General features: G+C 34.6%; 1 protein-coding gene across 1 annotated transcript in view; it reads right to left on the bottom strand.

Moving 5' to 3' along the window:
- Positions 1-17607, bottom strand: part of LOC134719808 (uncharacterized) — a 40742-nt gene extending 23135 nt beyond the window's left edge. Inside the window, exon 1 of the mRNA XM_063582765.1 lies at positions 17544-17607. Coding sequence (XP_063438835.1) covers positions 17544-17565 — 22 coding nt within the window. The 5' untranslated portion in view covers positions 17566-17607. The remainder of the gene's footprint in view (positions 1-17543) is intronic.
- Between the last annotated feature and the right edge of the window lie 9189 nt (positions 17608-26796).

The raw sequence follows: 26796 nt of genomic DNA, 5'->3' as shown, positions 1-26796 counted from the left end.
GCAAACCTTTGTGATGCACATCATCGAGAATCTGTATGTAGGACTTCCTTGCAGAGCCATACACTATAGAGCCATAATCTAGTTTAGATCTAACAAGAGATCTATATAAATTAAGTAAAATGTTGCGATCAGCACCCCAGTCAGTACTGCCGACAACTTTTAAAATATCTAAAGCTTTTAAACATCTCGATTTTAACATTTTGATATGAGGTAGAAAGGTTAACTTTTTACCGAAAATTAACCCAAGTAATTTGGTTACATCAACCATTTTAATTGGGTTGCCGTACAAAGTGAGTTCTGGATCAAGATGCAATTTCCTTTTGTTACAAAAATGCATCCCGACCGTTTTTGACGTTGAAAATTTAAAACCATTTTCCGAGGCCCATTTTTCAATTCTTCAAAGACATAATTGTAATTGTCTTTCTATGTTATTCATATTTTTGCCTCTAACATATTAAAAACTCATCAACGTACAATAAACCTTCAATATTACTTTTTAAAACTTACACAAGGCTGTTGATTTTAAGACTAGATAATGTAACAGATAAAATACTGCCTTGCGGGACACCCATCTCTTGATCATACAGATCAAACATGGTCGAATTTACTCTAACATTAAATTGTCTGTTAGAGAGACAATTAGAAATAAAATTAGGCATATTGCCTTTCAACCCCATATCAAATAAATATTTTAAAATACCATATTTCCATGCAGTATCATAGGCCTTCTCAAGGTCGAAAAAGACCGACACCACATGTTCATTTTTCGCAAAACCATTACGAACAAATGATTCGAATCGACAAGATGATCAAGAGTACTGCGGCCCTGTCGGAATCCACACTGTATATTGGCAAATAGCCCATTGGATTCCAAGAACCAAACAAGGCCATCATTGACCATCCGTTCGAGTGTTTTACAGACACAACTGGTAAGAGCAATTGGTCGGTAATTAATAGGATCCGTATGATCTTTACTTGGTTTTGGAATAGGCACGACGGTTGCAAGCTTCCAGATTGATGGTAAATCACCAGATTCTCAGATGTTATTCATGAGCTGCAAGAGAGCTTCTAGCGAGGAATCTAGCAAGTGTTTTAAGAGTTGGTAGTGATTATTAGGCCCACAAGCTGTATCATGGGCTTTTGACAGAGATGTTTTAAGTTCTTCAAGAGAAAAAAGTTTATTGTAATTTTCACCATTTTTTTTTTTAAAGTTTAATTTTTTTTTTTAATTTTTTTTTTTTTTAACTTTTTGAAAGTCTTCCCTGTAGTTGTTACAAGCTTGGTGAAATTTTTGCGAAATCTTCTTTCAGATGTTAATAAATCATTGCCGTCTTTCAAATGTTTTCCAGTGGCTTTAGAATTTTTACCTTTTATTTTATTTACCATATTCCAAACTTTTGTCATCGGAGTGCGAGATGTTATCCCCGAGACAAATTGTTTCCATGATGTCCGTCGTGCATTAGCACGAAAAATACGGAAATTACTCAAGTTTTCCGTCGTTGGTTGTTGATTGAGCCGTCTTTCAGATTTTTAACAGTCACCTATGGCTTGTTCACAAGCGTCATCAAACCATGGTTTACTGGGATGTTTCGGATTTGCCGAGGTCTTAGGAATAGTTCTGTCAGCAATTGACGTTAAAACTGTATTAAAAGTTAAAATTGGATCTTGCACAGTCTCAAACTTCTTTGACTGAAGGAACATTTATGATATTGCATTATTATAAAGAAACGCAAAACTAAATTCAGTAAACTAACTGCTGAACAAATTGGAATTATAAGAGACTGTTAACGTGCTTGTTATATTAACATACACCGATTGATTGATTGTTGGTTGCTTAACGTCCAGTGGCAAATATTTCATGCATATTAAGGACGAGAACAAGTTCACAATAAATAAAATAGCTAGGTTGTTACAATAGTGGCCATCTGGGATGATGGTCGGGAAAATTTGGACTGCCACCGGGAAAGGAGGGTTTATTGGATAGGGACAGAAATTTTGCCTTGCAACAGGCCACCTACGGACCCCTTAAAGAGTTGTTGCAAGGGTTCTTAACGTGCAAAGAGCGTGGCACTCTCTTTACACGAGGCATCGGATTTAACGTACTCCTTTTGACCGGACGTGACTGCGAACTTGATAAATCCCGCACAGCTAAACGAACGCCCCACTTCGGCAAGCGTTTTACTGCCGGTCGGGAGAAGACCAAGTGACCATATTTCTATACCCCAGTCACCCTTGGGGACATACACCAATGCCGATGTAAAACCTCATGTACAAAATGTAAAATTTCAATTTTGTATTTGCTTTAAATCCAAATCATGTTCAACCTATATTTGGAACTTTTTTTTCCAGTCACAATTTAATAAGTTCATAGAGGAAGAAAAGACAATTCCAACAAAATACGGGATGAAACAAAGAAGACAAGCTGTCTGTGCTGACAACACTGCCTGCAAAAAAATGTTCTTGTGGGGACATTCCATTGCTGAGGTAGAGGAAGGCAAATATTGCAAGATAAAAAAAATGTCATTTCCAATAACTTCAATGATGAAATGTGGATCAACACCTGTGCTACCACCAAGATCACAGAGATAAACAATTATGGTCAAGTTATGATTGATCATTCCTTGCTGCTTAGTGAACAGAAACATATCAATATTGGAGAAATAACTGTCACTAAATCAACTAAATGCAGTAATCAAAAATGCATAAAGACCATTAAAGTAACCAGTGCTGACCAAACAATCAAATGTGACGCCTGCAAAATGAAGCAAAATTTACACAAATCAACCAACGCAGTCATAAACACAACAGAAAACATTTCATACACAATCTTTGAACCCCAATTAAAGTCTTTTCTAGAAGCAGAATCTCAACATTTACAGTAGAAATCAACCAGAATAACAACATTCTGTCATTTGCCAGATGTGCCATTTAAGATTTCCATCATTCAAGACATTTTTAATTCATAATTATTTTTGTTTTTATCTCTATGAATAATAGAATGCAATATACAAAATTTTATTTTAGATTGAATTACATGAACATTACATGACAAACGGAGCTTTTGTCAATATCAATATGTTTACTTCTTTCAGCATAAAGATATTTACGCTTGGTTTTTTTTCTAGACAATTGCACAATATTGTACCACAATGATTGCTCATGTCAATTGTTTATTGCTCTTAGAATTAAAACATTTAAAAACTATTATTGTCAAAAGATAGTTTACAATTGACTAATTTTTGTTGTTACTTATTCTGAAGAATTCTACAATGGAGAATAGAAATTAGGTTATGAAACACATTTGAATAAAAACAGCAATGAATGCGTATACCACAAACTTATTTAAGTGTAAAATATCAAGAGTGACACCGACTCTTGAGAGCCTCTAGTTTCATATTTTCACCCATTTTGAAACAATTTACAATTAAAACTCAGTATTCAAGCTGTCGGCCATGTTAATTTTCTTCAATATAAAAACAGACCCCTGGCTACATGGCTACAGTTTATAAACGTGTCCTTCTTTAGAGAATAAGTGTTCCCATCACATGAATAACTTTCATATGACATACTGGATTTGTGCTTATATTGTATACTAACTTTTTCAACCAAAATGTATAGCAAGAGGTCACTGCAATGGCAACTAATTCCCGCTTATCACAACTGTCTGAATTTGAGCAATGAGTATGTACATTTAAATCAAAACTAAGTGAAAATAATATACTTTATAAAGATTCAAATAGGATAAACATAGGATCCAAATAGAATAAACATATTTGAGCCTTATCACGTTGAAGATAAAGCTGAGATTAAACTCTCAGTGGTTATTGATGTCAATTTCTATCAAGGATTTTCGTCAACAGCAAAGAGATTGGGAAGGACAGTAACATTTGGACAAGACTTCCATCAGAATAAAATAGCATAGATAAGGTGCAAAAACTGCTAGCAAGACTCCCATGTTTTTTGTTTGGGTTTCAGATAAGCAATTCCAGTACATTACTCCAGTTGGCTTAGGGGTAAGTGATGCTTTTACGAATAAAATAAGGTGTTATCATGAGGTGATTATGATGCCACAAATTTAGTTACTGCTTACACATCAGCTATACGTTCTGTAAAATTCAAAATGTTTGTTCCGGGCAGTCGTTGCTTGTCTTGTGCAGAGACCGACGAATGTTGAAAAAAAGACAAAAAAGAGCCGAAGAGAAGAAAACTTCACCACCAAAGACTTTTGTTCATCGAACATATCAACATAAACACATGTCCAGAGAAAATCTAGTGACCAAAATTGAACAACAAAAAGCTGAAATGAGAACCTCGTCTTCAAAAGTAGAAAAATGAGACAGCTTCATAAACAAATATTGCAAAATGGTGTAATCCCAGCGTAGAAAACATTGAACTGAAAGACCTCATGTCAACATGTCAAAGTGACTTTCAACAAGCCTTTCCAAATCCAAATAGCCTACAGCGATTGTTCTGGGAACAGCAGATTATATAAAATACAGCAGGAAAGAACGGCATATGTTGGCATTCCATGTTGATACGATGGTGCGTGTTCATGAGAAGCAAAAGTGCGAAGGCATATGATTCTATGAGGGACAGTTGTTTTATAAAGCAACCAAGTACAAGAACACTCTTTGATTACTCTCAGTATACAAATAGTGTTCTAGGTTTCCAACCAGATGTGATAAACATGTTACATGACGACGCAAGCAAGTTAGGTAAGATACTAACTGTTTACATTACACTTATTTTTTTATAATCAGGATCAAGCCATAATATAAAACACGATGTCATGTTATTAAAATCATAGTCTTCAAATTAATAATAAATGTCCGCTTCTGCTTGAGCATCTTCCAGCAGGCATCTTTAAGGTAGATACTCTTGAATACAGGTAAATGTCCTAATGCCTACATTTATTGAATTATATTTAGGACACAGATAGGATTTAAAGAAAATAATGCAACAGTAGTCTGAATATAAATATATTGCAATGCGTATAGATGTACAACTGTCACCAGTAATAAACATTTAAATAAAGGCAACAGAAGTATACCGCTGTTCAAAACTCATAAATCGATAGAAAAAAACCAAATACGGGGTACAAACTAAACCTGAGGGAAACGCATTAAATGTAAGAGAACAACGACACAACATTAAAATGTAACACACACAAAAACGAACTGAGCATTAGACAAAATGTTTAAGTAATTAAGTCACATGAATATTTTCACCTGCACGTTGTTACTGCATGTTTGAATACAATTGAAACCTAGATGGTGTAAAACAGCTAACCAACAACAAAAAAGCTCTGGCATTTTTATTTTAAGGTAGATAGGGTGTCTTCCTCTATCTTGGATTTGGAAATACCAGAAAACAAGGTCTAGATCTTTAATTGAATGAATTTAGAGTAGTAGGTAATTCAAGTGTAAGAACTTTAATTTCAATATAGAAAATGACATGTTTATCTTATTTATGGTTGTATTTAAAAAAAAAAACAGAAAACTTTTGTTAAATTAATTATTTTCTAACTTTGCCACATAAGGAGATGCAACTCAAATACAAGAGCAGATAATTCAGATTAAGGTACTTTTAAAATAGAATGTATTAAAAATTTACCTATTTTGTAATGTAAAAAGTAAACGGGTCTCGGTGACCCCATTTTTTTCTTTTCCTTAACTGAAAGCATACGATTAAAGCTATCTTCTCATATATTATCTCAACATTCTATGGTGTAGTTTACGTTTTTTGCAGAAAATTGGGTTTCAATGCATAATCTATAAAAAAAATCTGTCAATTTTGAACACCGTGTAGCGTGAAAATAAGCCCCATGACCCATTTTTTCAGGGACATATTTTTTTTATAATAACCTTGTTCAAAGAGTGATTTTCATAATTTTTTTATCACGGAACATAGAACTGAACTATATAATTTGTTGCAAGAAAAACTAAAAGTATTAACTAATTCTATTTTGTTTAACTAGTATTTCTAAAACAAAGCATGAGGCAGTGGTAATTTTCATTTGAAATTTACTTTGATTGATAGCTAGGCGGATATAAACATTGTTTGTGGTTACTCAGACAGTAAATTATGCCGTGCAGCCATGCTTCCATTCAAAATATCAACAAACACCCTAACTGTTGTGCTATAACTATTCCATTCATATGTAATCCTAATATCCGTTTTATATGTCTTTCATAATCCAAAGAACCAAATAAATATATGCTGCTCATTTGCCCAAAAATGTAATTAGTCATAATATTGAATTTTATTCAGTCACAATCATTTTCCCTTCAAAACTGTGTTATATACAGAATAAAGGTCTTTCAATATAATAAATAAAAATCCTGCAGAGGAATAGACGGGTCTTTCTAATTATCCCCCTTAGTATTGCACATGTCCGCACGAGGTCATCGATATCTGGTCGTCATTAAGGTCGTGAAAAATTGTAAACATTACAAAAAGCACGCTATCTGAACACAATTGATTTTATTGTTGATACAACTAAAATGAATAATATGAATCCACCAGGCTTGGATAAAATAACAAGGACGATATGAGGGTATTATCAAATGTTATGTACGGTGATGTGTACTACTTTTAAATTTCGTCAAAAGCTGTCGATGGTCAAGAAATGAAAAATTTCAAAAGCCTGCAAAGTTATAATTACTTTCAAAGTGGAAATGTCGGAGCTATTACGCACCATGTTTATACTGACAATACGTTTTTAATGAATGCAGAAGTTCGTTCTTCTCAAACAGTATCGAGAATGAACAGTGTATATGTACATTCTACAAAAGATGGCATAGTGAAAAATGGATGGTGTTCGTGTATGGAAGGCCGATGTCATGCATGTAGTCATGTTGGGGCTCTTCTTTGGAAGTCGGAACATGCTGTGAGAAATAGTCTTACTGGGATTGCCTGCACTGATGAGCACATTGGAATAAAGGGACCACAAGGAATGTTGAACCAAAGGCACTCTCCAATATAACATTTAAGAAGCCCAAGGTTGGCGAATCTGTCATGGACAATAATGAAGATTATGTGCCAAGTGTTCGTGACACTCCTCTATTTTCCTCAGATGCAGAATTTCAGGCAGCTATGAATAATTCATCTGTATCCAAACTGTTCGAAATAAAAGGAACAACTGTTTACAAAAGTTTTAACTGTACACCTATGCCTAACGTGATAATCTAAAAGGAGCACGGTGACATACTTCTATTAGTTCATGTAGGAAATGTTATACCTTTTTCAATAAATATATTGAACTTAATGACACAAAAAGGAAAAACTTGGAACATGGAACAAAAGGTCAAAGTAGCAGTGTTTTATGGAAAGATGCAAGGATATTGCGCATAACTGCAAGCAGTGCAACTAAAGTGCCAATTACAGACACGACTGATGCAACATCATTTATTAGGGAACATTTGCATCCCAAATTTACAGGGAATAATTATACGAGACATGGTACGCAGCAAGAACCTGTGGCTAAAGAGCACAATAGGTCACTGGAAAATACTAATATAGATACCAGCATGTATGTCTCAACTGAAAAATTGTGGCTTTCTAGTAGTCCAGATGGAATTATAAATGGTGACACATTACTTGAGGTTAAATGTCCAGTTCCAACAAAATGGAATACACTTGAAGAAATGATAAATGGTTGGAAATGTGATGTAATCAAAACCCCAGAAGGACATTACCAAATTAAAGTCAAAGGAAGTGGGGTTATTACATGCAGCTTCAAATGACTATGTACTGTACTGGCCTTCGAAAAGGCAAACTGTACCTGTGGAGGTGTCCGGATGACTTTATTTTAATAAATGTTAATTATGACCAGAAATATGTTCGTGAAGAAGTCCAAAGATTAAAAGACTTTTAAGTGAGAAAAATGATTCCCAGAACTGTTGATGATGTAGATAGTGATCGTCTCACTTTCAGTATACTGTTTTGTAATTTTATGAGATAGATTTTTCAATAATAATAATTTTATGGTCTAAAGCTTTTAGATGTTCATTTTATCTTGAGAATCAGATTAACCCTGTAAGCATTTGTACTTGTAAATCAATGTATGGTCAAGGAGGTTAAGGATTTAAACACCTACCATGTCAGATACGTTTTTAATGAATGCAGAAGTTCGTTCTTCTCAAACAGTATCGAGAATGAACAGTGTATATGTACATTCTACAAAAGATGGCATAGTGAAAAATGGATGGTGTTCGTGTATGGAAGGCCGATGTCATGCATGTAGTCATGTTGGGGCTCTTCTTTGGAAGTCGGAACATGCTGTGAGAAATAGTCTTACTGGGATTGCCTGCACTGATGAGCACATTGGAATAAAGGGACCACAAGGAATGTTGAACCAAAGGCACTCTCCAATATAACATTTAAGAAGCCCAAGGTTGGCGAATCTGTCATGGACAATAATGAAGATTATGTGCCAAGTGTTCGTGACACTCCTCTATTTTCCTCAGATGCAGAATTTCAGGCAGCTATGAATAATTCATCTGTATCCAAACTGTTCGAAATAAAAGGAACAACTGTTTACAAAAGTTTTAACTGTACACCTATGTCTAACGTGATAATCTAAAAGGAGCACGGTGACATACTTCTATTAGTTCATGTAGGAAATGTTATACCTTTTTCAATAAATATATTGAACTTAATGACACAAAAAGGAAAAACTTGGAACATGGAACAAAAGGTCAAAGTAGCAGTGTTTTATGGAAAGATGCAAGGATATTGCGCATAACTGCAAGCAGTGCAACTAAAGTGCCAATTACAGACACGACTGATGCAACATCATTTATTAGGGAACATTTGCATCCCAAATTTACAGGGAATAATTATACGAGACATGGTACGCAGCAAGAACCTGTGGCTAAAGAGCACAATAGGTCACTGGAAAATACTAATATAGATACCAGCATGTATGTCTCAACTGAAAAATTGTGGCTTTCTAGTAGTCCAGATGGAATTATAAATGGTGACACATTACTTGAGGTTAAATGTCCAGTTCCAACAAAATGGAATACACTTGAAGAAATGATAAATGGTTGGAAATGTGATGTAATCAAAACCCCAGAAGGACATTACCAAATTAAAGTCAAAGGAAGTGGGGTTATTACATGCAGCTTCAAATGACTATGTACTGTACTGGCCTTCGAAAAGGCAAACTGTACCTGTGGAGGTGTCCGGATGACTTTATTTTAATAAATGTTAATTATGACCAGAAATATGTTCGTGAAGAAGTCCAAAGATTAAAAGACTTTTAAGTGAGAAAAATGATTCCCAGAACTGTTGATGATGTAGATAGTGATCGTCTCACTTTCAGTATACTGTTTTGTAATTTTATGAGATAGATTTTTCAATAATAATAATTTTATGGTCTAAAGCTTTTAGATGTTCATTTTATCTTGAGAATCAGATAAACCCTGTAAGCATTTGTACTTGTAAATCAATGTATGGTCAAGGAGGTTAAGGATTTAAACACCTACCATGTCAGACGTCTCTGCTAAGTACACATACAGTATACATGTGTGTAGTTTATTTTACAGAATATACAATGTACATCTAGGTTTAGAAGTAAATACTAGTTGACTCAGAGTTTACCAATGTGTCCTTGTAATATAATAAAATAAGGAGATGTGGTATGATTGACAATTGAGACAAATATCCAGTCAACAATGAGAAAGACCCATAATACATGTACATTGTAAATGAAAGGCCCAAACATGAACAAATTTATGAAACAATTATATGCAATTGAGAAAACTAATAGCCTTATTTATCACAAAATAAGCTACAAAAAACAAATATGACAGACATGAACCAATGACAACCACTGATTTACTTAGCTCAACTGGTTAATAGTACAATGAATGTATCATATTCGCATCGCAATATGCATGTAAATGTTAATTATGACCAGAAATATGTTCGTGAAGAAGTCCAAAGATTAAAAGACTTTTAAGTGAGAAAAATGATTCCCAGAACTGTTGATGATGTAGATAGTGATCGTCTCACTTTCAGTATACTGTTTTGTAATTTTATGAGATAGATTTTTCAATAATAATAATTTTATGGTCTAAAGCTTTTAGATGTTCATTTTATCTTGAGAATCAGATAAACCCTGTAAGCATTTGTACTTGTAAATCAATGTATGGTCAAGGAGGTTAAGGATTTAAACACCTACCATGTCAGACGTCTCTGCTAAGTACACATACAGTATACATGTGTGTAGTTTATTTTACAGAATATACAATGTACATCTAGGTTTAGAAGTAAATACTAGTTGACTCAGAGTTTACCAATGTGTCCTTGTAATATAATAAAATAAGGAGATGTGGTATGATTGACAATTGAGACAAATATCCAGTCAACAATGAGAAAGACCCATAATACATGTACATTGTAAATGAAAGGCCCAAACATGAACAAATTTATGAAACAATTATATGCAATTGAGAAAACTAATAGCCTTATTTATCACAAAATAAGCTACAAAAAACAAATATGACAGACATGAACCAATGACAACCACTGATTTACTTAGCTCAACTGGTTAATAGTACAATGAATGTATCATATTCGCATCGCAATATGCATGTAATATTTACAACTGGACCATAAACACTATCACTTAATCTAGGTCATTGTTTAGCATGTTTAGTAAAAGTGCATGCAAAACCACATACTTAATAAACATGATAAATAGCATTTTGAATTAAATGTTTGGTTATATATAATTACATGTAGTAAACACTGAGTTATCTCATATTAATGAGAAAACACATTGGTATGCAATGTTGATGTTTGGACAAGAAGACTTCACAGACATGTGTGTAATTTACTAGAGATAATCACAGTTGGAAAGGCAAGCAGTGATGACTTGACAAGTTGTTTACCTTCACATTTTAATGTAATTGCTTGTTATGTAATAAACATGTATTACCCCAAGAGTTCACTTCAGGAGACCGGTAATTCCTACTTTGATTAGTCCAGATGCTTATATTTCGATACAATTAAATTTAATAATAAAAAGTAATGAACAGATTTATTATTATAGTGCTTAACAAAAGTTTGTGAGGTAGACGAAATCGGCATTAAAACGATCGTATTGACTTTATTGCTCCAAAATTAGGTAGATCGGGCATAATCTGACTTTATCTAATGAATTCCTTAGTTTGAGATTAATTATAATTAGCATGTTCCTATGAGACTGGAAACTTGTTTTTTTTGCAAGATAAATAATAATTTTACCTAGCGTAGCCGACTGTAAAGTGTATTTCGGCATTTCTCTCTGGAAAATGACTTATTGATTGGAATAAAACGTCTTATAAGTAAACTCTTTGTTTTTCTCCGCAATTGACTATTAAAAAATAATCTATCTACATTTGAGTATTTGGAAAATTTTGCGAAAAAAGGAGAATTGGAAATTCTCACTGTTGTGCTGACATGAGTTATCATTGATATGGTTATATTTATAAATTAACTGTTTACCAAATTTGAATTCTTTAAATTCTTAGGTTTTTCTACCTTAGGCATAGATTACCTTAGCTGTATGTGGCAAAATTTAAGGAATTTTGGTTCGCAATGCTCTTCAACTTCGTACTTTATTTGGTATTTTAAACTTTTTTGAATTCGAGCGTCACTGATGAGTCTTTTTTAGACGAAACGCGCGTCTGGCGTATACTAGCATACTAAATTTAGTCCTGGTATCTATGATGAGTTTATTTAATACCTTTCATTGATAAAACATAACATGGACTCATCCAGGGTCCAGTTTGAAGGTCATTTTAAAAATTAATTACACATACGGAAACCCACCAGGATTGTGAAACCAACAACGCACAAGCGTCACAACACATTTTGGCATAATGTATCTCTTGTGCCAGTCAAATCTTTGGGTTCTGTGGTCTATGGTCATGGTATCTGCTTTTAAAAAGCATATATCTATCATCATTCCAGGCACCACAATGGAGAAGCATAGTACAAAATCTTTTGTAACGTTCAATTCTTAAACTTAAGTTTCTTTGATGGGCTACTTCTGACTGACCATACCACCACATGTATCTGTTTCATCAGTAATGCATGGCTTATAGAAGCAAAATCTGCATTCTTCTTGTGACGGGTCTAGCTGTATGACAAATCCATGCTGATCATCATCTTCCTCTTCTTCATTATGGTCTGTTTGAATACTCTGTTCTGTGGTGATCTGTGGATTTTGTGCATTCCCGCCATTTTCAAAAGCAACAGCAGAGTCATCAAGAATTTTAATTTCCCAATCATTATGCCCAAACAAATGTTTTATAGAGTTTAATTGAAGATCACTTAATTCCATAGTATTTTTCTTATCACTAATTTTTAGGAGTATTTAGAAAGCACACAAACAAAATATCTAAAGATAATCTGGTAAGGATTTTATCACCAAGTTATGTGTACAGAAAGTTGCTGACTCTGCAGGTGACCTCCTAAATTTGTTGGAACTATTTTATATAACTAGATTATTACGACACAATACGTTTTGGAATGCTCTACACATGTTATGCAGGGGTCTTCATCTATTATTATCCAAAAAGGAAAAAGGGGGGCAGTCACTTCTGCATGAGCTTCTCGTTTCCTAATTGTTTTGCGAGATCATACTAAATACTAGATTGCTTATTAATTTTGAATTAACCATTCAGCACTTTTAGCATGGCCTTAGTTTTAAACGCGCAATCATAAGTACTCTTAAAGCAGCACTTACTTGTCGTAGCAGTCATTTTATATTTTTCGGGAAAATAATTTCTTTACATGCCGTTTTTTAACATATATCTTTATTCTCACAAACCAAATTACAAAGGTATAGAGATTATACATATTTCAATACAATTACACAAATAAATAATGTACGAAAGTAGATAGAGGCATTCACAATTGTTCACCCAGAAAAGTTTAATTTGTAATTGATCTCCTTAATAAGTTTACATAGTTCGTTCAGTTCTGTACATTTTTTAGAATTCATTAATTCATAAAACTTCAATGAGTTTGGTCTATTTCTATAGTAAAATGCAATACATTGTTTTCTACAATTATAAAAAGCTGAACAATTAAAAATGTAATGGTATTCATCACCAATGGCATCTGATTTACACAATATACATTTTCTGTTGTCTCTTTCTATGTTTTGCCATCTTCCAGTTTCTATTGGATCGTATATATAGTATAACATAATATGGATAAGTATTTCCGTAGTGAAAATTAACCCAGAGGTATACGAAAGTGCAGACAAACGAATTAGAACATTCCCGATTGGTAATTGTTAACAGAAAGTGACATTCGTACTAGATATTTCCGACAGTCCGAAGGAAGTCGACGATTTATTTATTGGAGTATTAAACTGGATTTGTGCAACTTGTTTTTTTTTTGTGGATACATCACAAAGATGTGCGTTTGCGCTACCAACGCGTCAGTGAGACGAGATTAACCTTTGCTGTCAACTGTAATTGTAAACGTTCAACAGTATATTAAAATGTCTGACGACGAGGACGTAACGTTTTTTTAATGCCAACAGCCCAAAAAATAAAGTTAAGGCATGGGCCAGTGTTAAGAAATTAACAGTAGCAACAGCCGATGCTGTCTTGGAGCTTGGTTTTAACAGTAGTGAAGCGTTATCTCTCATCGAAGCTAACGATTTTGGTAGAGACTATTATGCCTATTTGACAAAATAAACTGTTGTTGAAGTCAGTGAAAAAGACTTTTTCGCACGACATTAACGCAGAGTTCGCAAAGACGGCATCTTCAACAAGAACATGTGTACAACGAGGTGAAATCGAATTACAAGATGGCGAATTTGGGAATGCTTCCGGTGGAAATAAAGATGGCGGCTCACCCGAGGATTACTATGTACAGGCGGTGCAAGAGCAATTGGCTTCCCAACAGACACAACATCAACTTTCAGCTGCTGCAGTGAACTCAGTTGTTAATGACAATTTAATGAACAATTTAGGTATAAATTCTAATATATCTTGGCACGATCGTCGAATTTAAGTGAAATCATCAAATATTGACTGTAAATTAATTTTAATGATATTTTGTTACATATGATTTAAGGGGACCGGCATGCCCGATGAACGCCTAATTTCGGATTCACCAAGGGGGACAACTTATATTTAAATCGGGACCTTTAAGACCGAAACTTGAATCCCTGTCTCTTTGTCAGTGGTCTAGGACAAATTTGTCCATCATGTACAAATTGCTCAGCACAGATGAACTGACACAAACACAGGTGCTCGATGTTTCGTCATATACTAAGAGATTTTACCATTTGGTGTCATCTTGTGAATTTGTGTCAGTGCTGTTTTTATAGGGAATACCGTAGACTCTAAAAACGACACAATTTTAGGTTGAGCATTGACATACCTCATTTGTAGTCTGTGTCAGGAATTGGCTGAATTACCATGCACCTGATGAGACATCAATTCAGTTAGCCGAAGTACGCAGCAACATGAAACAGAAGGCACTATATACTCCTAATACACCAAGCCAGATCTTTGCAGAATGTCTGTCCTATACCTCTTACACAGTTAAAGCCATGCAATTGGAAAAGATCAATTCGTCGATATAGACCAATCCTTCCTAGTCCATTTACATTATCAGAACTCACTATTCCATCAGATTTCTCCACAACTATAGATGAGGACCAACAACCATTCCCATTATATGATAATGATACAGATTCCAACTCCAGACTTGTAGCCTTTGCAACAGATGACAGCCTTAGACTCCATGTTGCAGCTGACACCATCTTCATGGACGGTACCTTTGACACAGCACCACCACTGTTCAAACAGATTTTCACAATTAGAATTCCATTCAGCAATTTCCAAATTACTGTCGTCTATGGCCTTTTCCAGAAAAAAATCACGCCAAGCATATCAGTCGTTATTTCAAGCAATTGCAGACAAGATCAACGATCTAGGTTTGACTGTTAACTTCCGTCAAATTGTATCTGACCTTGAAGATGGCATACTACGTGCTGCAGCAGCAGTTTTGACCGCAATATTAAGCAACAAGGTTGTTTCTATCATCTACCAGGCTTCTTGGCGCAAAATCCAGAAACTACGACTTGCTACACACTACATGGCAGATGCAAAGTTTCGTCTTTTCTGCAACATGCTAGATGCATTAGCATTCCTACCAACAACTTTACTTGAAGAGGGTTCAGCATATATTCGCTCCATCACACCTGAGGAACCAGCAGAAGCATCAGACCTTGTCGGCTACTTTGAGGCTACCTTTGTCACCGGGACTTACTGTCAGATCCATCAACTCAATGCCAATGGACAAGCACAACTGACTATGCGCCGAGTTCCACCTATGTTTCCACCATCTGTGTGGACTGTTCATGCAGCATTAATGGATAGTAATCTGAGAACCAACAACGTTTGTCAAGTGTTTAGCTTAGTTAAACATATTTATCTATAGTGGATTGGGAAACAAGTTTTGAAACTTATATTTATCCCTTTCCACTTTGCGGGTGCGAGTGGTGCCTTGTAGCGGCATTAGCCTACTCTTTTTCGAAATCTACAAGGGTGTCTTCAACGTGCAAGAGATATGGCTCTATCTTAACACGGGTCAGCCTTTTATCGTCCCCTTCCGAGGATTATCATCGTTTCCTCAAGACCATACTCTCAAAAGGTTACAATGGAGAGCCAAAAATTGAGTTCCTGAAATTTTCATCCCGAACGGGAATCGGACCAGTAACCTTTGTGTTAGTAGTCAGATGCACTAACCACTACACCACGGCTCTGATAATGGTGGAATAACAAGTTTTACATTTTAGTTGGAGCCTCCCACCCAAGTATCTGGACATGCATCAAGTGGTTTCAACGTGAACATTCTACCGTAGCCACCATTGTACAACAAGATTTAATTGGGACCAAGCCAACAGAAGAGACTTCAGAATCTGTGTACTGACATTGTGTCTAGTAAGAAGACAGTCCCCAAGTTCTTGCGAGGAACTGCATGGAACATTCGCCTTAGCAGAAAACCCACAGCTGTTGACCTAGACAGTTCTATGTAAAACATTACGTTTAGTGAAAGAACTCATAACTCAAATCAATTTCTCACATTCGCATCACTGTAAAGAACTTTCCAATAGTGCATTATATTTACAATTTTCATAAATATTGTTTTATTATTAAATGTGTAATTTATTTGTTATGCTTTATGACGAGCAAATATTTAAATTTTTAGGCCTTTTAATAAGTTTTATTAGACGAAATAAAGCAAAGACCATTTATTACATTGAGCTGTACACCATATGGACTTTAACAGTGAGCAAAACTTATACTGTATAGCAATAAAGGCATAAAACTACAACAAAAATTGTCTGTTAGTTTAATACGTGGTTGTTTTGTTGAGACAAACTTTCTTTAACAGTCATATATATTGTTTTCACTTCAACTCTTTGGTAGATGGTAATATGAGAAAATTTCTATTTTACGGAAAATATTCTGTGACTTTTTGTCCTATTCTAATAAAATTGCCAATTGTGAATTTTTGTCCTGTGACTTTCTGTTCGTTTACATTTTTATTCAATGTAGTTTTCACTCTGTTAGTGGTGAAAGGATTTGTCATGTGTGTGATATTGGATAACTGTCAATTTGAGATCGATCTCAATAAGACAAAAGGCAAAGTGGAGGTTGTGTACGTATTTGTCTTTGATGAATTCATTTATGGACCTAGCCACTTCGACATCTTGTTTTCATAACAATTAATGGAACTTTATATTGATATTTATGGAATAATTTTCAATTATAGAGTTGCTCAGTATATATAAGTTAAAAAAACACAAGAATATATTTTTGGAATATTTTTTCATGTTCAAAGAAAAATAATCTCACAACTGAATTGTGACTATGTGTACTCTTATCTTTTTGGTCCCGAGACTTTCTGACCTACATTATTCATATATAAACCCCAGCGAAATGTATGACCGTTTGTCTTGTGGCGTATCTTTCAGGTTACCGTTAGTATCTACTTTTCACATTTCCTAAATACTAACAACGTCAAAATTATTTTTATTCACCTGCAAATAAACTTATCATAGAGACCAGGACTAAAATTTGTGTATACGCCAGACGATACAAGTCATTGCATATCATCAAAATCTTTCAAGTTAATTGTATCAGAGAAAGTCAATATAAATAAATTATAAGCGCCGTTTATTTGTCTTTGGTGTCAATGCTTCCAATTAGTACGGGTAGCGACAAAATCATTTATATTTACCTGTAGGGTAACGGAATTCAATAAACATAAACATCAAAGAAAGAGTGATGTATTCATTTAGAAGTAACGAAATACGAAATATAATGATAAGTAACCTGTATGGTTTACACATTTCTTTCTTAAAACACTAGTCTATCGTGTTACATAAATTAATTAAAGAAACGAAATAGTATAAAGTTTAAATCTGAAGTACTTCCAACGACAATATTATTTTCCGTACCTGTTAACACAAGTTTTGTGCTTACATATGGGCGAACCGTTCAACTAGTAATTACCTAATGTCATCATAATGGTCATAAACTCAATTCTGTACCAGCTCGATAAAAGAATTGCTTTATCAATAAGATTATTATTTTAGTTGGAAATAAGCGTACTTCGAACTCTGAAATACAGGTACTTAAAAATGTTTTTGTCGCTACACTTACTTAGAAAAGCGTCTAAATGTTGATTTTCAGTGCTGTACAACTTTGTACTTTTTTCACTTTCGATCTTTTATATCTGGGCGTTATGTATTCGGGTTAAGTTTTCTGTAATTAGTTAATTCTTCAGTTTCATTATGTTTATATCTCTTTCATATTCATTTGATAAAATTAACTGTTTGCAATAGCATGAATTGTTCTATATGATAAGAATGTTCTTAGCCCGGGCATACTAACAATGCCGTGTTTGGCAGGACCTTTTCAACTTTTGATCTTCAGTGCTGTACAACTTTGTACTTGTTTCACTTTCGATCTTTTGTATCTTAGCGTCGCTGGTGAGTTTTGTGTGGACGAGACGCGTTTTTTGGCGTATTGAATTTTAGACCTGATGCTTTTTGTTATCTATTGATCATGCTTTTCTTTGTCTAATATGTTCTACTTTTTATTTGTATTGTAGTCCTGTAATATTATGTTGTCATTTCAATGTTATATTTGACTTTGCCATTAAAGTGCGAGGTTTGGCATGCCTTAAAACCAGGTTCAACCCACCACTTTTATTCCCCTTTAAAAGTGTCCTGTACCAAGTCAGGAAGATGGCCATTGTTATAATATTGTTCGTTTCTGTGTGTGTTGCATTTCAACGTTGAGTCGTTTGTGTTTTCTCTTATTTTTTGAGATATTGAGATAAGACGTGGCACGGTACTTGTCTATCCCAAATTCATGTATTTTGTTTTGATGTTATATTGGTTATTCTCGTGGTGATTTGTCTGTTGCTTGGTCCGTTTCGGTGTTGTGTCGTTGTTCTCCTCTTATATTCAATGCCTTTCCCTCGGTTTTAGTTTGTTACCCCAATTTTGTTTTTGTCCCTGGATTTATGAGTTTTGAATTATTGACTTTTGATGAGGTTGATACAATGATTTATCAACCTCAGAGATGTGATATTCATCAAGGCCAACGGCCGAGGTGAATATCACATCTCTTGGGTTGATAAATCGTTAATGTATAAACTGATATCAAAAGTCAATAATTGCTTTATTATATGACTCTTTAGTTCTCAGTGTCATTTTAATATTTTTAGATTGCGAAATATATCCTTGGTTAGATGTTATTCAGGTAGATTTTTCTCTCGTAAATAAGATTTGAATGTCCTCACGCTAGAATCTGTTGATCGGCGAGTATTTTTAGAATATTTTTCTCTCAAAATCTTCTTAATTTCCTCATTATTTAACAATGAAAAGTGTTTTTCAGTAGCTACTTCTTCTGCTCCAGCCGTACTTTGTTGCCGGAAACATGTAACTGTCGTCTGTGAGATCGAAACGATTTTTATGTCGAGAGCGCTGATTGGTTGATATTTATTCGGTCGTTCAATTAAAAACTATTTTATTAATACATCCCTCAAATAGCTAACAAAAATTCCCTGTTTCTATATTTGGGTACACGGACGCTGTTCCAAATCTTATATTAACCTCTCGTGATTTTTGCCGCGGTGAATATAATCTTTTATCAAAGAGGATTTCCTATGCTTTTAGCCAATGAGAAAACAGAAAATTTATAGTCATATAATAAATATAGTTGTAAGTTCATTTATATGTCAAAGTGTTTTTTTTAATATAACGCGTTTCTTGAGCTGTATGAACAAAACGGTGCGTATTACTCAATATATCCGACTTTTGACAGTATTGCAGTACAGGTGGGGAATTCATACGTTTCCGTGAAAATAAAAGAAAATTGAAGGTGGAAGTACTTTATTACTTGTATGCCTCTCATTATTCGTGTGCCTCCATGGACTCGTTCTTAAAGAAAGATTGATGGCGTATCTATCAGATACAGAAAGATGTCCCTATATGTGAGATATGGTCACATGATTAGGTCAGTGCTCCATTTCTCGTTCTAAACGTATGGATTAGGTAAACTTTTGGTACCGGCATCATGACATAATTTTGTTGAATATCTATTCTTAGCGTCATTTTGAAGGGAGTGGTAATGAGCACAGGGACTCGGTTTAGGAATTAGGGATAATAACTTGTGTGTGAATATTAAACTTGCCCTGAAAATATACCACAAAGTTAAATATCACGAGCAGATAAAAAAATTTGTAAGTCAATGTTTTTAATTGGTATAGTCAAATCGGCACCTAATGTAGTCAATTCGGCACCCATTTTAAAATATGTGTAATAAGCCTATTCTTTTCATTAATATAAAGGTTTTATCTACAAATATTGACTTTAAAACATCATTGTGAATTTTAATATGTTTTTGTTGTTGTTCAACTTAATATGTCATCAAGGTATTGAATATTTGTTATACATGTTTGGAACAGTTGAGATCTTGCATGACTGTTGGTGCTGTTTAATCCTCACAGGGAAATGTAAGTATATTAAGAATTATTCGTTGTTTCTGTTTTATTTAGAGATGAATATTTTGCATGCTCTTTGGTTCATGGTTCATTGGACTTTGTTTAATATTTGTGTATTTCTTATGTAACCAAACTGTGTAAATAAGAAGTAAATATGAGTTTCAAATATTTTTATTATTTATATAATATATATATAACAGCTGATCACACAAGCACAGTAAAACATAAGTAAAAGTAACAGTAACAGTATGCAATAATCAATCTATTGTCATGTTGAAGCAAAGCACTACACACACTTTATTAACATCCTTAAACTAAGATTACATGTAAAGATTAATAAGAAGCACTAAATCATTTTACAGCAGTATCAGTGAATAAGTATAAAAAATATCTAAACATATTATAGCAAACACTGTCAATAACTAAGACTGTTACTTTGCTGGTGGGCCATAAATGGCAGCACATTCACGAAGAAGGTTGGTTGCTGGTGTTGCAATAGCTATGCCATAGGCTGAAAACCTTTCCGTGTACTTGGCGGCTTTTCTTGCGTTGGTAGCGCTGTAGTTTACCCTCGGTGACAAGTTTCAGCTGAAGGGGATTGTCACCTGCCTCTGCAAATGTTCAGTGACCATCTGGTAGAACGGTACAGGCCCTCTGGTTGCAACGTTGGTGTTAAAGCGGTTGTGCCACCCCTCGACATCATTGTTGGTTCTGATGGCTGACCTAAATACACTCCAGTGGTGGATCCCGAAGACGTTGCTGTCTATTCAGGTAGAGCAAACATAATTCATAACGAGAACTTTGGCCTGTGGTGCTCTGGCATCTAATTGGATGAACGTGTCACTGATGTGCTCTGGCGGCAAGAAGGGAAGAGCCATCAGTTGTCTTAAGAAAGTGTAGACACTATATTTCTGGTTGTAGTGTTTACAAAAAAACATCGATAACTACCTGTTTAGGATTAAAACAACAAACATGTTGATTATTCGATTGATAAAAGTGATTACTTAGTTAATGAACGGAATAGTTTAATTAAAACATCAGTCAAAGAATGTTGAGAAAACTTCAAACAAATTAACTTATAAATGCACCCTAACTGCTTAATAATTAATATTAATAAGTTATGATCAATTATTATCAGATGCCGATTTGACTGTAATAAGGTGCCGATTTAACTTGTACCCCCTTAGATATAAAAATAATAAAACTTATTAATAAATTACTATTTACCTTACAACAGCCCTTATTCTCTTCCGAAATTATTCTTCTATCACATGCATATTTTGATTTGTGGATTAGCAGAACCCTTACGCAGCTTCAGTTGCATTGGTGTAAGAATATTCAAATTTACCGGCGAAAGCAACGTAACTGGCCAACATGTCGTTTTCAGTATGATAGACGAAATGGGAGATCGTATAATGGTATGATGTTGTCATCGTAGTCGTTCAAAGACTCATTGGGTTCCGGTCAATAACTTTAGTTAAGGTGAATAGATCTTAAAAGGGAGAAGGTTTGGGCCCATTAAAACGTTTAATCCCGCTGCAAATGTTTGCACCTGTCCTAAGTCAGGAATCTGATGTACAGTAGTTGTCGTTTGTTTATGTAATATATACGTGTTTCTCGTTTCTCGTTTTGTTAATATAGATTAGACCGTTGGTTTTCCCGTTTGAATGGTTTTACACTAGTTATTTTGGGGCCCTTTATAGCTTGTTGTTCGGTGTGAGCCAAGGCTCCGTGTTGAAGGCCGTACTTTAACCTATGATGGTTTAATTTTTGAATTGTTGTTTGGATGGAGAGTTGTCTCATTGGCACTAACACCACATCTTCCTATATTTACTTAATGATTTTTGGAAAAAGGTTCCATATCACCAAAGGAAAGCTGGGATTTTGGGGATGATGGCCCCTACCGTTTAGGAATTAGGGGCTCATAACAAGCATTTTCTACTTTCAGGATAATAACTTGTGTGTGAATATTAAACTTGCCCTGAAAATATACCACAAAGTTAAATATCACGAGTAGAAGGTTGGGATTCATTATATGGGTTGTGGGGCCAACAGTTTAGGATTAAGGTTAAAAAAGCTGCCAAAACCATCATTTTTCTTGTTTCCAGACAATAACTCGTGTGCCTCTCTGAAATTGTACCAGAATGTTCCATATCACTAAGGGAAGAATGGGATTGAGTTTTGGGTTAAATGTCGCAAACATGGAGGAATAAGGGGTAAAAAAGGGCCAAAAGCATATTGTTACTTTCCAGTCAACAACTTGTGTTTAACTATATGGATCTCTCTGAAATTGTACTAAAAGGTTCAATACTACTAGGGATAGGCTGGAATTGAGTTGTGGGGTTATTGCTCCCTTTTTTGAAAAAAAGATAGTTAGGGGAAAGTTTTGAACGGGATTCATATTTCTTTTTTTTATTTTGGAAATTTGAAATTTTTAATAAGTTTTCATTATAAAATCTTCAATTGCACACCGACAGCAATAGATTTGAAAGATCTTTGACCATATTTATTTTGTGTCAAAAATTTTATCATAATCAAACTTGAATTTTGTGTCAATACTTGCTCAACTGTTCAGGGTTCGACCTCTGCGGTCGTATAAAGCTGCGCCCTGGTTCAATAAGAGGGACACTGTTATCTAGTTCACAAATGTGACATCCGTTTTGTATTGTCACATCAGATTTCGAATGACTGTCGACCCATATCTAACACTATCGTCTAAAGTCAAACCATCACAAAGGGTCAGAGACCAGCCACATGAGCCTTAGGTTTATTTAGAGAAGACAAGATGTGAAGACGGAATAACGACTTGGTTTTTTTTTTCTTGTTATCCTATTTCTCTCCTTCTCTTCTTTGATTATCTTTTCTCTGGCATATGCGTCAACAAGGTTATTGTATTCAGCATCTCTGACAGATTTTAATTGCTGTGGTAAAGGTACCATTGAAGTCAAATGTCTATTTGAGCATAAAGACACACCTATTGACAAAAAAGAACTGGACTGACTTCGTTAAACTCGGACAAGCTAATTCTTCAGAATAATCTTCTGTCTACTTTACCTGATGTCCTTCCACCGAATGCTCGCGAAACATATGATATGGTACCAGTTGGTGTTATCGAAACAAGAAACGTAATGGTGTTGTGGTGCATGTAGTTGGACAATGTTTGAGCTCTTGTTGTAAGGTGGTGACCTAGTCGATTTATAAAAACCTCAAAACGCAGCATTTGGGGAGACGACACGAGAAAAAGGAAGCGAAATTGAACAAAAACTCAAAACCCACCTAAATAAAGCTTTAGAAGGAATATCCGTATTAAATGTTATCTTGCTGTCTGTAGCCAATGCACTTACTACAGTTCTGTTTTAAAACGTGTGCTGTCAACCTATTAAGCTCTGTTTAAAGTTGTTCATGCTCTAAACGCAGGCTAGCAATGGTCCTAATACAGCTGTCATGTACTGATGTTTTTATCTGAAAAAAGAAAATTCACATTTTTAATATCTCAAACAAAGGCAATGACAGTCATTAATAATATTGCATATATATCAAATAAATCTGACAGCAAGTTGCAACACATTATTACATAAAATTTTTTGTGGTTGTTAGTACATAGACCAATTATAAGTAAAACATTATTTCTCTGCATTTAGTGTTTTTTTTAAACTTTAAAAGGTACATTAATCAGTTAGCTTGTGGTTAGAAGATAAATAACGTGATTATCCGCGTTACCTGTTAATAAAAATGAATTTATCGCTGTATTTTACTAGCAAAGAAACAAAGGCTACTGTTTGCCCAGTGGGTATGCTCCGTAGCTTTGATATCAATATCTATCTTTGTTTCTTCACTGAAAATAGTACCCTGCTCATTGTATCCCATGTTAACCTCTTTGCTAAAAAAAATTCAAAGGACAATAGAGCTACGTTTTCGCAGCTAACATTCAAATGGTTAAAAAACAGATTATTTCTAAAATCTTTAAAATCTAAGGTGGCCTGTTGCAAGGTTAAATTTCTGTCCCTATCTAATATACCCTCATTTTCCAGTGGCATTCCAAATTTCCCCGATCATCATCCCAAATGGTCATTTTTATGACAATACCTGCCTATTGAATTTATTGTAAACTTGTTCTCGTCCCTAATTTGCCACTGGACATTAAGCAATCGACAATCAATTATTTGGGTATGCGTCAGAGTTGGTGGTCTTCAACAGAATCGGCAATATTCGCTGATTAAGGTATTTTCGGCGTTTGTTCAGTTCAAAATGTCTATAAAATGAACATTCATAGATTGGAATCCATAATGTAAACGGATGGTTTTCAATATATTTGCAATCCAAATATTTCTTCAATATTGTTTTTATTTTAAGTTAACGGGGCAATAAGTGGCTATTTGACCTAGCATTAATTATAACATGCTGACGTATTGTTCACGTGTACGCCTGTTTGCTTCGGCGATATCTTCGCCATCATTTAAGTAGCCACGGTTGGGAGCGTGCCTAGTTTGCTTTTCCCATTGCACTTCGTCTCGTATGAATGGTGCAAAATGTGGGTCTAATGCTAACGTGCATAATATGTTTTGTCTGGAGTATCAAAGGAATTAATTTTAGTAAGATACCACTGTTTAGATTTGCTGTGTTGAGTATTCTTGGTTATTTATAATGCAGTTTAAGTTTTACGATAAATATTAATTTACGGATGACCTAGAGAGGTTTTAGTAAGTTCCGATGTTTGTCTCAACAATGTGATGAATAATTAACCTTTCTTCTCTGAATAACAAACGAGCTGCCACCACGCCAGTTAGGATGAAACTACACAGGGCATAAGTCATTACTTTATTTCAATTGAAATAACTTGTTTATTACTTCTTTAGATTAATACGTGCATACACTTATGTTTGGTTTACAACGTAGAGCGAAGAGAGAGAGAGAGATCGATCGAAAACATAGTTAACAGTTCTGGACAATAGAGCCTATTATGGCGTCGGACGAAGAGTCAAAATATGCTAGCAAACATCCCTGCTTGGGATTTTCTTTATGATATTCTATTTCTGATAGAATATTAAACACGCCATGAAGATGTGCGCTATACTTGTTCGTCAAGGTGGGAAAGTTGACAATTATACTGGCGAGAGAGTCTTGTATGCCTTTTGTAATTTTATTGGCATTCGATGCTCGTATGCTAATGGCATATTTAGCATACCGAGCCACTTGATCAGAAGTCCAACCTGTTCTGAGTAAGACACTTGTAACTCGTCTGTCACGTTCTTAAAGCTTGCTTTCCTTGTATGAAAGGATTCTGCCCGATTGATAGATTGTTAGCAGGTCCTTGCGTATGAGAAATCCGGTTATCTCCGACGTAGGATTGATTTGTTGCTGGTATGCAACAGCGATCTCTTCTTTAACGCCTTCTTTTTTTTTTTATGTAAGACACGGATCTTTTCTGAAACGCCCTGTATTCCTATTTCTGTCCCTATCCAATATACCCTCATTTCCCAGAGGCATTCCAAATTTTCCCGACCAACATCCCAGATGGCCCCTATTACATGACCTACATATTGTATTTATTGTTAACGTGTTCTCGTCCTGAACAGTCCTGGACATGCATGAAATATTTGCCACTAGACGTTAAGCAATCAACAATCAATGAATCATTCGCTTGCATTGGGTAGTATTTTTGTTTTGTTTCTTTAAAATTTCAAAAATCCATCTTTGTTTAATTTCTTAAATATTGCCCTGGATGACTGATATACAATACACCAATTTTAGATCTGTATTATAGAACATTTTTTTATATATTGAAAAATGAATAGAGTCAAAACGATAATAAATTACACGAAATAAAACTTAAATTAGGTAAACCGTTAAATAATTCTGAGATAGATCAGTGAGTTATTCTAGATGTCGTATTGGTAAAATTAGAATAACACTCATCTTCTAAAAAAAAACCCGCAATAACCACTTTTTGTACAATTTTTTTGCGTCGTATAATGCAACATGTCGTCGTCGTCCGAAGACCAGTTAAGTTTCCGGACAATAATTTGTTTAAAAAAAATGGATCTCTATAAATTTTTACCAGAGGTTTCAATACCACTAAAGAAGGTTGGGGTTGGGTTTTTGGTTTCAATAGTTAAAGAATAAAAGAACAAAAAGGGGGCCCAAAAAAAGCATTTTTGTAGTTTTCAAACAGTAACTTGTTTTTAAGTTGATGAATCTCTCTGAAATTATACCACAAGTTTCCATACCATGCAGGGAAGGTTAGTATTGACTAGGGAATTATTGCTCATAATGTTTTGGAATTAGGAGCAAAAGGGCTAAAAGGGGACAAAACTAGGTTTTTCTGGTCAATGGACAATTTAATTGAATGAAAGATTGTTGTTTGCTTAACGTCCAGTGGCAAATATTTCACTGCCATGATATGCGTGAGACATTAGAGCTCAAACCCTTAGGTGAATTGAAAAAAAATGGCAAATTTACACACATACAGGATAGTCTCTTAATAGATCTACATCAATGCACACATTTTAGAAAATGTAATTTAATTAGTTCAGTGGCTCAGTGATCATAAAAATACAAAACATGAGCTTTCAAAATTTACCTGTGAACAAAATATTGAAAACATTTTTTCTGACAATAGAGTCAAACATAATACCAAAGAACCAAATTTATATTGGTAAATTGCTTTGTCATGCACATGATCGTAATATTTACTTGAGAATCCATAAAACATTCGTTTGATATCCTCTTGATGCCAGCAACTGTTTTTTTTTA

Source organism: Mytilus trossulus, chromosome 5 (assembly GCF_036588685.1).
Source record: "Mytilus trossulus isolate FHL-02 chromosome 5, PNRI_Mtr1.1.1.hap1, whole genome shotgun sequence".
Classification (NCBI taxonomy): Eukaryota; Metazoa; Mollusca; class Bivalvia; order Mytilida; family Mytilidae; genus Mytilus; species Mytilus trossulus.
Note: the sequence above shows the minus strand (reverse complement) of the source record. Positions and strands in the feature narration are given on the sequence as shown.